Genomic DNA, 14,663 nt, shown 5'->3' on the forward strand with positions numbered 1-14,663 from the left:
AGTGTCATCATAGTGCATAGTTGTAAATACATCATGTATCTTAAAGGGAATGCTGATGAGACTTTAACTAGCTTTAAACTGAAAGAGCTTTGTGTAGTGTCGATGTAAATGAACATCCAACTCTGTGTTCAGGTTTTGTCTGTAACACTCAGCAGCTGCATTGCCAGGTGCGTGGTTTTAGATTTAAATTTAACACCCTGTTTCTCAGACCTAGGTTACCACTTAGTAGAAAGCTATTGTTAACACTAAGATATGTTTCAAACATCCTTTCAATTTGAACTTCAGTCTGAATCATAGAAAAAAAAATAAATCTTCTGTAAGCATATTTGGGGAGGGGGGAATGAAATGCTTTATATCTGGGGAGAAAAGGCTTCTGTAATTCTCTGTGATTCTAAAGGTTTCTCAATTTATTTACTCATTAATACAGTGAAGATGTGCTCATGATTTTCTGTGTTCTGCTGCCAGATCTTTTATTATTCTTTTTTATTTTAGCAGATTCTATATTAGAAAACATGCATTGCCCAGAGAAGAAAAAGAAAATACAGATAAAAATGTCATTGGTTCTGTATCCCAGGTGTTGTTAAAGTTTTGAGCATATCATAGGAAAAACATAATGGCATTAGATTAAATTATAGGGGAAACATAGATGAGTTTCCAAGGAAATTTGACTTAAATATATCTGTTAAGACTGAACTCACAGGTATGTTGCACAAACAATTTTCTAAGTCAGGGGGACAGAGTTTGGTTAGTATGTGTGATGTGAACCTTAGTATTTTCTATCTCTGGGTGGGAGTGGAGCAGTAAGAGTATCAGCAGTAGGCCTAGTAGTATTTTCTATGTTTAGGTGCCATTACATCACAGTAGATGTTTTCTTCAGTAGAGCAAAAGTTTCTTGAATGTTTTTTTGGTACTGTATCACTCTGAGGCTGCTTCACTCTTCCTCTCCAAGCTGGAGACTAGATGTGTGGTAACATCTTAAACAGAAAGCTTTTTCCACAGTAGCTGTACCCCTGTTTGGCACTGGCAGCACTGGTAATGTTAACTCTGCCCAATTACTAAATTGTTCTATTAATATTTTGGGATTAAGAATGGAAATGTTTATTGTTACTTTAAAATCTCTTTGAGTGACTCTATAATTCTGTCCCCAGTATGTATAATCTGGGTATAAAATGGAGAACCTCAACCCCGCATCATCCAGATAAAATTGAGGATGTGTCTTCCCAAGAGTCAAATAGGTTGATTTCTGCTGGGTGATGTGAAGACTCTTGTTTCATCTCCAGCTATTTGGTGGCAGAACCTTTAGCACATTCAGAAAAAAGGCATTAAGTGTTACGTGTTGCAAAATTAAATTATCAGATTAGTATTGTGAGCATAATAGCTGTGTGCCTGAGAGAAAAATCACTGCTTCTCTTATAGCAGCAAGTGGCAGGGTGTGTTTAAGCTAGATTCATACAATGGTTTTCAGCATGAGTAGCAGCATGTCCTTGAAGCTGTATTGAGTAAAACAAATCACATTTTGGAAAAAAAAAAAAAAAAAAAAAAAGCTACAGTCCTGAAGCCTCTGGCTGCTTCTTCGACCTTCTCCCCATGCCTGCTACTTTCCTTGGTTTTGCAAGTACAGTAATAATCTGTTTTGAGGAAATGATTGGGCTGGCATGGGGTTTGGAGAACCCATAATTAATACTTCTACTCTCCTGTTATTTCTAGGAGCTTGTGTAACTTTTAAATATATGGAGAAACTAAGACTCTCAGTCCTGCTTTTTGCTTAATTTTAATTGTCTGTTTCTATTCTGGGAGAGAGAGACTGGCGTGCATATGGGTGAGATGGTAGTACCTGTACTTAGCAGTGTCTTTGGTTTATAAGGGGTTATAGCCAAATGGCAGCATCATGATGTTGTGCCATAAAACTCTGAATTCTGGCGTGCTCAGGCTTGACTCGTAAGCCTGCGTGCCTGCTCCTGCGTTGGCATTGAGGCTGCTGTAGTATTAGGAACCAGTGCTGTCAATCACAGCTGCTTCGGTTTGCAGTGTTCTACTTAACCTTTTATGTAACCTACAAGGGATTACTGACTTCTCACTTGCTGTAATACAGGGTTTAAAAAATGCTTTTAAAATTGAAAAACAAAAACATTCCTTGCTCTGCAGATTTTTCTCTTGGCTTAATTAGACTCTTTTTGAAGCAAGCAAACCAATATTTAGAGTTGTCCTGGTTTTTCTAGGATAGAGTTAATTTTCTTCTTAGTAGCTAGAATAGCTGTGATTTAGTTTCACTGTAGGTTTTGTTATGAGAAGAATGTTGATAAAAGCACTGATGTTATGAGTTGCTGCTGGAGCTCAAGGCCACAGTGTTTGGCTGGTTCACAGCTGCATCAGGACTGGGAGGGAGAAGTGCAGTAACTAACAAAACCCAAAACTGGTGTTTGGATGTGCCAGTGAAATATCCACATCATATCCCATCGTGTCAGTATATTAACCAGGGTTAGAATTGGTGTCATGACTTCTGTTACTAAGTGCTTAGAGTAAAAGACTGGATATTTTATTTTCCCCTCAACTTTTTGCCCCTTCTTCTAATAGCATTTTTCATTTAGGTAGTTATGTGTCCAGAACTAAGCACTGCAACATAATTTGAGGAATGGATAAATATGACTTTAATTTCCCAAGTTAGTATTCCATAATCTGATTTTCAATAGAAGGACTAGCATGAAAAAGCAAAGCATGGTAATGCAAACTTTTCAAGCTCCTCCTCATAATCAGCAGTCGCAAATACTGAGATAACTGGGTTGGCTTAAAGTCTAAATAATTCAGAAAGGATTTCAGCTGCCTCAAGTAGAAAGACATCTTGCTAAATGCTTGTGCCTTAATGAGGAAAAGGAAGATGAGAACAAATTTCCTGTACCTGAGAAACAGTGTTTTTTTTCCCCTCTCTTAGTTGCAGACATTCCATACTGCTGCACCTTGCAGAGACGTTCAGGACTTGACTAATGGAGTTGCCATGGCGCAGGTACTTCACCAAATGTAAGTTGATACTTGAATTCAAAGAAGAGGTATTTAATTTCTTGAGGTTTTTGTGTTTGATGTGCATAGTTGCTTCCTCCCACCCAAAGGTTTTTGGTTTATAGCAGAAGATAAAATATACCTTTATATTGTTCTTTTGGGGATGATATAATAGTTGAAGAATAAGGTGATAGAATGGAGAAGAGGATGAGGAAATATTCTAATAATGCAGTATTAAATTAATACTTAAGGGTAGTTGGGCAAGAACAATATGTTCTTTTCCACTTTTCCCATCAACAGTATTCTCAATATGTTCCTTTTTGGAATGAGGAACTAAAAGTTCAAAAGACATGTCTTTGTGCTCTCTTCCTCTTGGGATTGCTCAGTTGAGTTGGAGTTAAGTCTAGGATTTAAATGATAACTTACTATTTGTGTGGAAAAAAGAATTGTGGAACTTCGATGACAATTTTATTATTAAAAAATAATAGTGGGCTAATCAAGAGCAAAATAATTCCTGTCTTACTGGTATGATGACAGATGGTGCTGCATTGAGTGACACTAGTTTTGAAATTTGCAGATACTTCGGAGGGTTGTAACATGAGTCTTGTATTGACAGAGTATCACGCTACAAGTCATCACTGCATTGTTACTGGTGTTGGCTCAGATGATAAAGGAGAAGCCTGAATTACCATCTCCTACTCAAACTATATTTTCAATTACTAAGAAATTACTTAAAATGAACACCACTGCCACCACCCAAGAAACCCCCAAACCCAAAAACCACCCTGTTTGCTTGAAAAGGTTTTAAATGTGATGTGTAAAGGAGCTCAGCCTTTTCCTGGGGCATGGTAAAAATTGATTCAGGGTTCCCTAGTGAAGATTCACTGAGAGTCACTTCCCCTGTGTTTGTGGTACTAGGCTGCCACAGGCTTTGGGCAAACTTCTTTACAACCAAGTTGGTTGATATGCAAGTGGTGATAATAATTGTCTTTTATTAGGTGCTTTGAGGCCAGTGAATAAACAGTGTGGTGTAAAAGTCAGGATATTGTTAGATACGCTGTGATTGTGCCGCTTGGCAGCTCAGTGTGTGTAAACAACTCCCTCAGCAACTCGTCCTGGTTTATGCTGGCAAAGTGGGAATTGTGCTGCCCAGGGGAGCCAAAGACACACAAAAAATAGGAAATGGCTGTAGCTGAATTTTTTTTTTTCCTTCCTAAGTGCCTTTGGCGAATTGTAATGAATGTTGGAAAATCCAAATGTACTAGAGTAGGTACCAAACTTAACGTCAGCACTAGTCAAAATAAGATGGTTTTTCTACATCTTTACCATCACTTTGTCAGGTATAAAAATTGAGTGTGACAGAGGCCTTCACATCCTTGTGTTCTTAGCTGCAGCTAGCTCAAGCATGTACAGAAATTCTTCCTGCCCTGGAAGGTGGTGTCTTAATTCAGCCAGCAGCATGGAAATTTCCTGTGACATAGTTATAACTTGCAATCTCCAGGAACTCATGTCTTACTAGACACTAATGTTTTATTAGTGGCTAATATAGTGCTGATTTAATGCTGGGAATGTGGTATCTTATTTATTTGTGTGCTTATTGATGTTTAATAATTTAATTTTTGTTTCAGAGATGTTGCTTGGTTTGATGAGTCTTGGCTAAATCGCATTAAAGATGATGTTGGTGACAACTGGAGAATAAAGGTATCCAAAACTGAAGTCAGTAAAATTTTGTGGGGTTGGATATCATGTCTGTCTTGACAGTATATAGCAATTCAAAACCTGCAGGATTAAGCTCAGACTTTTTTAGGTTATTTTAAATGAACTTGAACTGTCTGTTGATAGCTTAAGTGCCTTCTGGCATCATTGCATAGGGATTTTCTGTTGTGATATTTCTCTTCCCCTGTCATTATCAGGTCCCCTTGTAGAGCTGCTGTGTAAACATTTTATTATAAATTATTATTTAATTTCATCAAAATGAAGAATTTTAATAAAAGCCTGTAAACTTCTCTTTCATGTGCAACAATTAGTCCAGTAATCTGAAGAAGATACTGCAAGGAATTATGGACTACTATCATGAGGTATGGAAAAAACAGCAGGTTTTTTGTTGTTCCAATCATTAAATATTATGATTATTGTCCTCCTTCACCCAACTTCTCTTTTTTTCTTGGCAGTATAATTTATTTTAAGGACTTTTTTGGCAGAAAGTGTGTGATAATTATCTGGTTAAGTAGAAGACCTGAGTGAACATAAAATTAATTTGAGCAGGTGTGTTTTAGATAAGACTTGGAATATAATGTAGAAACCATGTCTCTCTCATCGCCCAGGTGAACATCAGAAGGACTGAGCTGCAGAATCCTGTTGACTTTTGGGTGTACATTAATATTTCCTGAAATTCATAGTTTGTTCTCTCTCATGCAGGATGAGCACAGTAGCCACAAAAAGGTGCTGTATTTTGAGTTAAAAAAAAAAAAATGCTGAATTTTGTAAGGAGCTTATTGAGTTATGTAATGGGTATGGCACAGCAAAACTTGGCAGGTCACCTTACGGCTTCATGGTCTCACCTGGACTTAGTTGTGATACTGAGTGCCAAGCCCTTCTGTATTGCCAGGACTGAGGCTCTCTGGCAAGCCCAGAAGTAGAAACTTGAGGCTTAGGAGGAGCTTTTTGAAGAATTAGGGAGCAACTGAATTCAGAAGCATTTTTAATTCTGTTTTTAGTTGTGTTGGTAGAATAAATTAATTCTCTCATATTTGAGGTCTAGCCCAAGAACTTCTGACTAGCTACTGCTGCTTTTACTTGTATAAGTGGTCAGTTAACAAAACCCCCAGTTAACAGACTTACAAAACTTGTGGTTTTGCCAAAACAATTTTATACAACTCTTACTAAAGTGCATAACTTCTTTGCACTGAATAATTGTTAAGTGTTTTGCATATGTTTTTTAATGATGTTTACTTTAGATTAAATTTAGGCTGATTCAGATAAAAATCTGGGGTGCCAAGTATGGTAAAGGTCATTGGCTAGCAGTGGATTGAGCACCCCTTCCTCTAAACTCACATCCATACCGAGGGAGGGATGGAGACAGACATTTGGAACCATCTTTGCTGGTGCAAGAGAGGCACAGTGTGTGACATCTGGGTTTCATGTGTGAAGCCCTCTAACAAATGGGTTAAGAACATCTGCTTTATCCAAGCCTCTTCAGATTTCCTGATCTAATACTACTATCTATATGCTCTCTTATAAACCAGTATTTTTAGTGTGTATCTTCATGTTTAATGTTTAAAATCTTTCCCTTCCTTAAGTTTTACTGTAACAAGTATATTAATAGAACATTTTCTCTTGGTGGCTTACTGAGTCCATATTTCTTACCTGATACCAGATTTTTGTGTTGTACAAAAGTGGGAGTCCATGTTTTCTCTTCATTTCTCTCCATTCTTCATTCTCTTCATTTTATTTATTTATTTATTTATTTTCAGTTCTTGGGTCAGCACATTTCAGAAGAGCTTATTCCAGACTTAAACCGGATATCTGAGAACTCAGATCCCACTGAACTGGGCAGGCTTCTCCAGCTTATTTTGGGTTGTGCAGTCAACTGTGAAAGGAAACAAGGTACGTATTACCTTAATCTGTTCAACAAACATCAGACTGTCTCAGGTGATTGTTACGGTGGGAGAGATGTAGAAACTTTTCTTTCCTGTGTATCAAAAAGTCTCTATTGTTAATGTGCTGCATGCCTATTCTGAAACTGGAGTTCACTTAAAAGCAGAAAATCTATGGGAAACTGCTCAGGATAGAATTATAAAAATAGTCTGAAGTGTGTGTGGATTATTCACTCTTGTTAAAATATGTACCAAGACCTAAAATTCACTATTCAAATGCAAATCAAGCAAATTAAATTTAAAACATATTAGAAGCTGCCTTTTGTTTATCTGCAGATGCTTGGGCCTAAATTAGTTAGGTTTTATCTCCTCTTCCCAGAGCTAATGCTCAGTGCTCTGATGGCTAAGGAATCCTCAGCATGATTCTGTTAGTAGAATATGTGTGAGTCCTGGGTGGTCTGAAATGACTGTATCAAAGAGTGTTTGGGAGGAAGCTGTCAGGCTGCACCAGGAATGAAGATGCTAGCAATTACTTTTTTCCATTAAATTTTATTTATTAACTCAATTGCAAGTTTGTTGACTGTTTGGAAAAGCTTATGTATATACATTCATAGATGTGTGTTTGAAAAAAGAAGGATGTAAAGATACATGTATTAAAATCTCCTTGCCCTGTTATGCATAGTACAAATTTATTCACTTTAAGAGATCATAATTTCTTATGCTTATTTACCATATTACTGGATAATAATGTTGTCAGTTGGTGGTAGTACACGATAAAAAGAGCACTACCTGTTTTGAAGAAGCTTTGTAGAGAATAGTTTCTTCTGGATCTTTCTGCAAACACTATGTCATGTTACTGAAGCCACTGAGATGTACGTTGTCACTACGAATTCTTTTTCACAGAGCACATACAGAATATCATGACCCTTGAAGAGTCTGTTCAACATGTTGTCATGACTGCCATTCAAGAGGTAAGTAATAATTCATAGCCTAATGCTGTCAGCTGAGAAGTCTGAATATCCGTTTGTTGATCCTTTTGAATTTTTTAATACAAGCAAAGGCCAGGGAAAAGTGTAAGTACTTCCCTAAATTATCTGGGAGGATCAGACCCCAACCAAGGGGTTTTGATTTCAGTCTCTTATGCCTAAACATAGAACTTGTGGAGACAAGAAATGCTTAAGATTTCCTGTTTCACACAAGAAACTTATCTAGTTGCCCACCACTGATTATACTGGAGTTAGGTCATGAAATTTCTGTTCCAGTGCTGTAGTCTTGGACCCTAAATTAAGCTGATCATGTTTGTGAGACTATGTTGTTCTGACAGACCACTCCAGCATCTGATTTATAAACTCCCAGATGCATCTCTTGTATTCTTGTCATGGTGTGCTCTCCCTGCTATCTTAATTTGTTCTTAGTTGGATCATCTTAGTGATTCAGCTCACAGTGTAGCTCTACAGTCACTCACATCTGTGAGCTTCAGGACTGTGAAGGAGAGTGTGGAGGGAGGCATAAACTAAATGCTGACTTTGAAGAAAATGTAGTTTGTAATTTTACCCTCTTCAAGGTAACGATGGAGTTGGTAGTATGCTTTAAAACTTAGATTTAAGGGGACTGTGTAGCCTTTAAAGCTATAAGTGTCCTGTTGGAGGAAATAAATCCATTAACCTATTGTTTGTTGTATTCTGACTAATCAAACTTTCTGAAGAAGGTCTAGAAATAGTACTGTAATTCCTGAGTAAGGAGGAAAGCCCTTTAATTGTTGACAGACATACTGTGTACATCTTTATACTGGAGATCAGTGAGAGCTATGTTAATGGCAATTAATGTGACACAAAGAAGTGTGATAACGATTAAATTAAGTGAAATCCTGTCCTCTGGTTCACTCCATTTTAACTTGATAGGGGGTAGCAATAATTTAAACAGATCGTTAGTGGAACTCAAAGAAGTGTGATAATGATTAAATTAATCAAGTGAAATCCTGTCCTCTGGTTCACTCCATTTTAACTTGATAGGGGGTAGCAATAATTTAAACAGATCAGATTCATCCAATAAGATGTTACTGCTAACTTGGTTAATTTGGGGAGGAGGAGAGGTTTAAAAAACAGTAATCTTATTCTAGATTTCTTTAAATCCTTTACCAACCATGAGGTTTTTTTTAAATTATTAATCTGTTTTGATATATTGAAGGGATGTAAGGACATGGTGGAAAATAAAATTTGTACTGAGTAGACAGTGAAACTACAGATATTTAACTTCTAATTTAACCTTCTTTTCCTCTGGCCTCTTTCTCTAGCTTATGAGCAAGGAAATAACAGGTCCTTCCACAACTGATGGATCAAGTGAAACGGAACAGCAGGTAACTGCCTAATACTTGTTGCTCTTGTGGTTCAAGCCTGAACAATAAGTTGGTATCTTGCCATCCCTTAAATGAAGAGGACAGTTCTAAAACTTAAAAAAAAAAAACCCAAACAAACCTTCAGCAATAAATTGCACTCTTTTGTCTTCTGTCTGCTCAAACTGCTTGGTCAGTTTTCCACTTGGAGCTGATCTGATTAAACCATACTGGTTAACAAAGAGCAGAGCAACATAGTGATGTAGACAGAGAATATACAATAAAGTGATGCTATTTTTCAGCACTAAGTGAAAAGTTATGTGCTATTTTATAGCTTCTTTAACAAAAAAAATGCAGTGACTGCTATGTCATCTTCCTGGATGGGATAAAACTAGCCAGTACAAACCCACATTGCAAGAAGAGATAGGAGTGCGTCAAGGCTCAGCTGTGTCAGGCTAAGAACTTACAGAATCATAGAATGGCTTGGGTTGGAAGGGACCTTAAAGATCATCTAGTTCCAACCCCCCTGCCATATCAGCAGGAACACCTTCCACTAGAAGTGGAAGAAGAACTTCAGATTATTTTTAAGGGATCATGAAAATCCTTGATAACCTGAACACTACAATGTATTAGACATAAAATGAAGTTGTGTTTAAAGGTACCTGCCTATAAAGGAGCGTCACTATTTCTGTTCCGAGATGAAAGGCATTTGATTTAACAGGCAGGAATTTTGAAATTGTGTTAATGTGAATGTTCATGGTTTTAGTTTTGTTATGCTTTTAGCCTAAGGTGTTGTGTTGAATCTGGATGTTACTCTGAGTTTCAATACTTTACTTATTATGTGTGGTAGTCATTTAAAATGCAGGTGAAGTGAACAGAGATCTTGACCTAACAGTGTATATATAGGTTTTTGTATCAATGTATACCTGACATCCTTCTTAAACAATTGGTATAAGCAATTGAGACATTTTGGAAGCTAGAACTGTGAGTACTTTGGGTGTGGGCCAGAATGATTGACTATCTTATTTTTTAAAAGCTTAAAAAAGCTTTGGAAGATCTTCATGAAGCACTAGCAGAAAAAGAAGAGTTGGCACAAAGATGTCAAGAGCTGGATTTACAGGTAAGAACCAGTTATTTCTTTGATATGTAGTGGTACTACTATTAAGATGCAGAAATTCTGAAGGGCAAAGTGAATTTTGGCGTGTGTTTAAGTTTCTATAAGAATTCTTAGCTGTTTGTGTGGGGAAAAACAATTATTCTGTACTCCAAAATGCAGTTACTGTAAGTAGTTTTCTGATGGAAGTGTAAGCTGAGGTCCTGTACCAGCTGTTAACTGAAAGGTTGTTTGATCTGCTGGCTTTATGTTTATCCTTAGTAGAAAGTGGCATAAAAAAAAAGTTATCATGGCTTTAAAAATTGCCCATTTAATTTTTAGTACCTGCTTCCTCTAGTCTGTTGAACTGTGTCCAGTTCATGTAATCAATCATTAGATTTAATCATAGGAAAATTATGCTGTTTTCAGTAGGAGTTGAAGGACTAAAATTTGAAATTTATCTAAAATTTTACTTTTTCTCATATATAGTTGCAGCATGGAGAATATTTCAGGAAATAAAAATAATGTAAACTCATAGAACCTTGCTGACATTTTCAAACCACACTGATAATAGGCCTGCTTTTGTTTTTAATAGATACAGAAGTTAATCAAGTCTCTCTTTAGAAAAAGAGAAAGGACTTCATAACATTAAACAAGAACTTGAATTTCAATAAACTTTTTAAAGAAAAAAGTAAAAAAAAAAAGTCCATTTGTTTGCCCTAAGTCTGATTCCTATTTTATGGCACTATAATCTGAGACTAGAAAGAGGTTTATCTGGTACGGCTATGGCAGCTCATCTCAGACTTGTTTCTGTACAAGGAGAACTTTTGGGGCCGGCATTTTACAGGAGCCAGAGAGCTGTGCTGGCTGTATGAGCCTCTGGGAAAAAAAAACAAAACAACGAACAAAACCCAAAACCAAACAAAAAACAATGACAAAAAACCAACTCAAAAAACCCCACAAACCCAGAGGCCAATTTTATGTTTCTTACAGATATGACAACTAAAAAATAGAACACTTTAATATATAAAGTCACTCATAGCTAATTGCCATCCCCAGGAAGTTGTTGTTCAAATTGAAATTGTATTTAATTTCCTTTTTTCCTGAGGTGGTAGTAAGGCTTCCTAGTGAAAGCAGAGATCTCAAAATGCTTGTGAGCAGAATCTGCAGGAGAAAATGTTTTCTTTTAAATGGGCAGGAGGATCGATTTGACAGCTGAACTCACATTACAGGTGTTAAACTTCAAAAAGTGTGTTCACTGTTCAAAAACTCTCACTACTAGAGGTGCTGGGATAACAGTTTACTTGCACTTTCTGCTTCCATTAGGAGTCTTAATATGTCTCACTAGAGAAGTCCCCAACTTTCTCCTGTCTCCCACAAACTTCTCTTTTGAGGCTTTTCTGTTAATTAATGGTAGGTTACACAAAGCCAGTTGCTTATAACGTAGCATGGGCCAGGTGAAGGCTTGAAAGGTGTTAGAGGGGAAAGGTACTGCTAAGTGTAAACACATGAGTTAATGACATCATAGCTCGTTAGTACTGGGACGTGTTTTTAAAATCTCTCTCCATAATTTGTGTTGACTTAAACACCACTTGTATTATGTTGAAATAATATAAAAGGAGAAAGCTATCAAAAAGGAAGCCAGAAAAGATTAAAAACTTGCTCTGAGTTGTGTGATAGCTGGGTTTTTAATTGTTTTCTTAAGTCTGAGATGGGTGTTCTTTTAACATGCTTCTAGAAGTGTGAATGTTGTGCATGTTTAAGGAGCGGCTGAACCTTGAACAGGAAGTATTATGCTGAGCAAGGCTCAGATATGCTCTCTACTCATAGGTGTTTTGTGTGCATGTCTGTAGTAAAGTGACATCTGCTACGTAAAAAGGAGTCAACCTAGAAAGCCAGCACCTAATGAAGTGGTAGATTAATTACTGTTTTGTTTCTCATATATTTTTGACTGATAGGCTTTTAAATTATGATCACAAACAATCTGTTCCTTAATATTGTATTCTCTAGGTTATATCTGATGTTTAATAATGTCACCATGATACTTTTTTTTTTTAATTTTATTTATTTGAAGCCATAATATTGACTTGACGCTTCTCATTTAAACTAATTCTTAATAAATTCACTTGTAAGGTCTCAGTCTTCCTTGATATTTTCCAAGAGTATAAGAAAGGTAGGTTTTCTTTATGATTCAGGAAAACATAACCCAAAAAGCATATTGTCCCTGTTTAAATGCCAGTTAACTAACACATGCTACGTGCTCTTATGTTTGACAGGATGTTAAAATTAACAGCTTTCACTAGAAAAAACTTTAAAGGTTCTGTCCTCTTAATCCTTCCCCATTTTATGGCTGTTAATATACTTACTGTTTTAATGAAGTGTTGTATTCTCATTTGCTTAGCTGTGAACACTTTCAGTATCAAACTTGTTTGATCGTTGCAAAAAAAATTTGCATGCTCTATATGAAGCTGTCTAGGATTTTTCTTTTGCGTGTGTGCTTCCCAGCTTACGGCGCCTGAAACCGCTTCTCGCGCGGCCGTTCACCGCTGAGCGCACGGCAGTCCCGTGTTAGTGTGCGAGCCAGTGCCATCCTGCTTTTTGTTGTGAAGCACAAGCAAGATGGAGAGTTACCTTCACACCAGTACTTAAAGCTTTTTTTGTGTGGCGTCCATGGTATCCTTTTTAATGGAAGTACCAGTTTCTCTCCGTGTCACATCGTTTGCCTTTACCATGGTTTCAGCTACGAAAATTTGTCTTTTTTTTTTTTTTAGAGGGACTTTTCCTTTAGTGCTTCATAACTTTCATACACTAAAGCATCTGTATGCTCAAGTATGCTATTTAAGTTACATTCTAAAATTTCTAAACGCTCAACCTTTTTTCATAAACTAATTTGGTGACGTACCACTGTCTTACTTTAGTTCTTTTCAGTTGGCCAGATCTTACAATGTTGATGCTGTTTTATCTGCACTAGGTGGCTGCCCTCCAGGATGAAAAAAACAGCTTGTTGTCAGAAAATGAGGTTATGAATGACAGGCTAGAGCAATTAGATGAGTCTCTTGATGATCCGAATACTGTGGTTGCAAAAAAGTATTTTCATGCACAGTTGCAGCTGGAACAACTGCAAGAAGAAAACTTCAGGTATGAAATTATTTATCTCAAAACATCCCTCACTTGTCTTGTCAAATATATCCTGAGAATTTCTGATAATCTTTCAGAATTTTCTGTTTCAATTTCTTTTTCTATAAATGTTTGCTGGTACTGCATAAATATATTTTGAAGACAGTCTTTTAAAAAGAAAAACAAACTGTTACTGTATGATAGAATATATTACTTTGTAATTGCCATAGAATAGCCATTTGAAACTTCAGAAGAGGTGATGGAAAGCAGAAAATGAATGCTGAAGTCACTTGTGTGTAAAAACAACCCCCCCAAACCTCCCCAAATCTGCCATATCTCTTTACTGTTCTTTTGCATGTTAGTCTTTCTCCCTGTGATCCCTGTGGGAGGAAAAAATAACTTTTCATGTGATCCCTGGAGATTGCTATAGTAAAATTGTATTATGATTTAACAGATAGACAATAAAATGTTCCATGCTTACAGTACCATTTTTCTGGCTACTTAGATCAGGAGGTTTCATTTGTCTTATTTATTTGTAATAGTTCTAGCACTAAATGAAAAATGTGTAATGATGATGGGTTCTCAAGAGTTCCTGTTTTTGATCTGGTAGGCTTGAAGCTGCAAAAGATGATTATCGTGTCCATTGTGAAGACCTAGAAAAACAATTGATTGAACTGCAACATAGAAACAATGAACTGACCTCTTTGGCAGAAGAATCTAGAGCCTTGAAAGATGAAAATGATATTCTTAGGTATGTAATAGAGAGACCTCCCCACACGCACACATTAGGAGGATTTAATGACTAAATCCAAGGCTTTGCACTTCAGACTTTTTCTGAAGCGTTACTTGTACAGATTATTTTATCTGAACAAGATCTAAAAAAATGTTGGAAAAGGGCCCTTTGACAAAACAGAGATGGAGTGCAAGCTTTCAGGCGTAGCCTCTATTGTTTGCATAAGAGTAGCAACGTGGAATTTTTTCTGTGAAGCAGGATTAATGAATACAGAAATTACTATTCTTCATGTGGGATAGAAGGTGAAGTTCTCCAAGAACTGAGAAATTTTTATGGAGGGGTGCGTGCATCCTTATTAAGGGGACATTTGTGTTGGCAAGAGGCTGTCTTTTCTGATGTAGAAAATCATATATGCAGGTAAAACTTTGGCATGACTTTTGGTGTCATCATTCTATGCTAGATTTAGGTTAGTAACATGGTTAACAAAATGAAGATGAAATACATAATAACCTTGCTGAGAGTAAAATTCCAGCTTGTGTAAACTAAATTACATACCAGACCACCCAAGCAATATCCAAAACAAAGCATATTGCAAAAGCAGGTCTGCTATTCATAAAATAGTATGAATAAAACATGGAAAGAAAAGTGGTTTCAGGTGTTTAGCTTATAGTGGTTCTTAAATAACATCTGAAACAAATTTTCACTATAGATTTTATTCCATAATTTTCTTATACTAGCTTCTTGTGATATGAGATCCATAAAATCCCTAAAAAAGGCTGCAAGGCTGACCCTGGTAAC

General features: G+C 36.6%; 1 protein-coding gene across 1 annotated transcript; it reads left to right on the forward strand.

Moving 5' to 3' along the window:
* Positions 1 to 2,929: 2,929 nt before the first annotated feature.
* On the forward strand, positions 2,930 to 13,883 carry LOC104532457 (protein Hook homolog 1; the record flags this gene model as incomplete). The annotated part of the gene is made up of 9 exons (XM_010177679.1): positions 2,930 to 3,015; positions 4,623 to 4,695; positions 5,022 to 5,072; positions 6,468 to 6,600; positions 7,494 to 7,561; positions 8,884 to 8,946; positions 9,959 to 10,042; positions 12,987 to 13,153; positions 13,743 to 13,883. Coding segments are annotated over 9 exons (866 nt in total), but the record flags the coding sequence as incomplete, so codon positions are not given.
* Positions 13,884 to 14,663: the final 780 nt, after the last annotated feature.

The sequence above is a fragment of the Antrostomus carolinensis genome, unplaced genomic scaffold (genome assembly GCF_000700745.2).
Source record: "Antrostomus carolinensis isolate BGI_N321 unplaced genomic scaffold, ASM70074v2 scaffold2741, whole genome shotgun sequence".
NCBI classification, from domain to species: domain Eukaryota; kingdom Metazoa; phylum Chordata; class Aves; order Caprimulgiformes; family Caprimulgidae; genus Antrostomus; species Antrostomus carolinensis.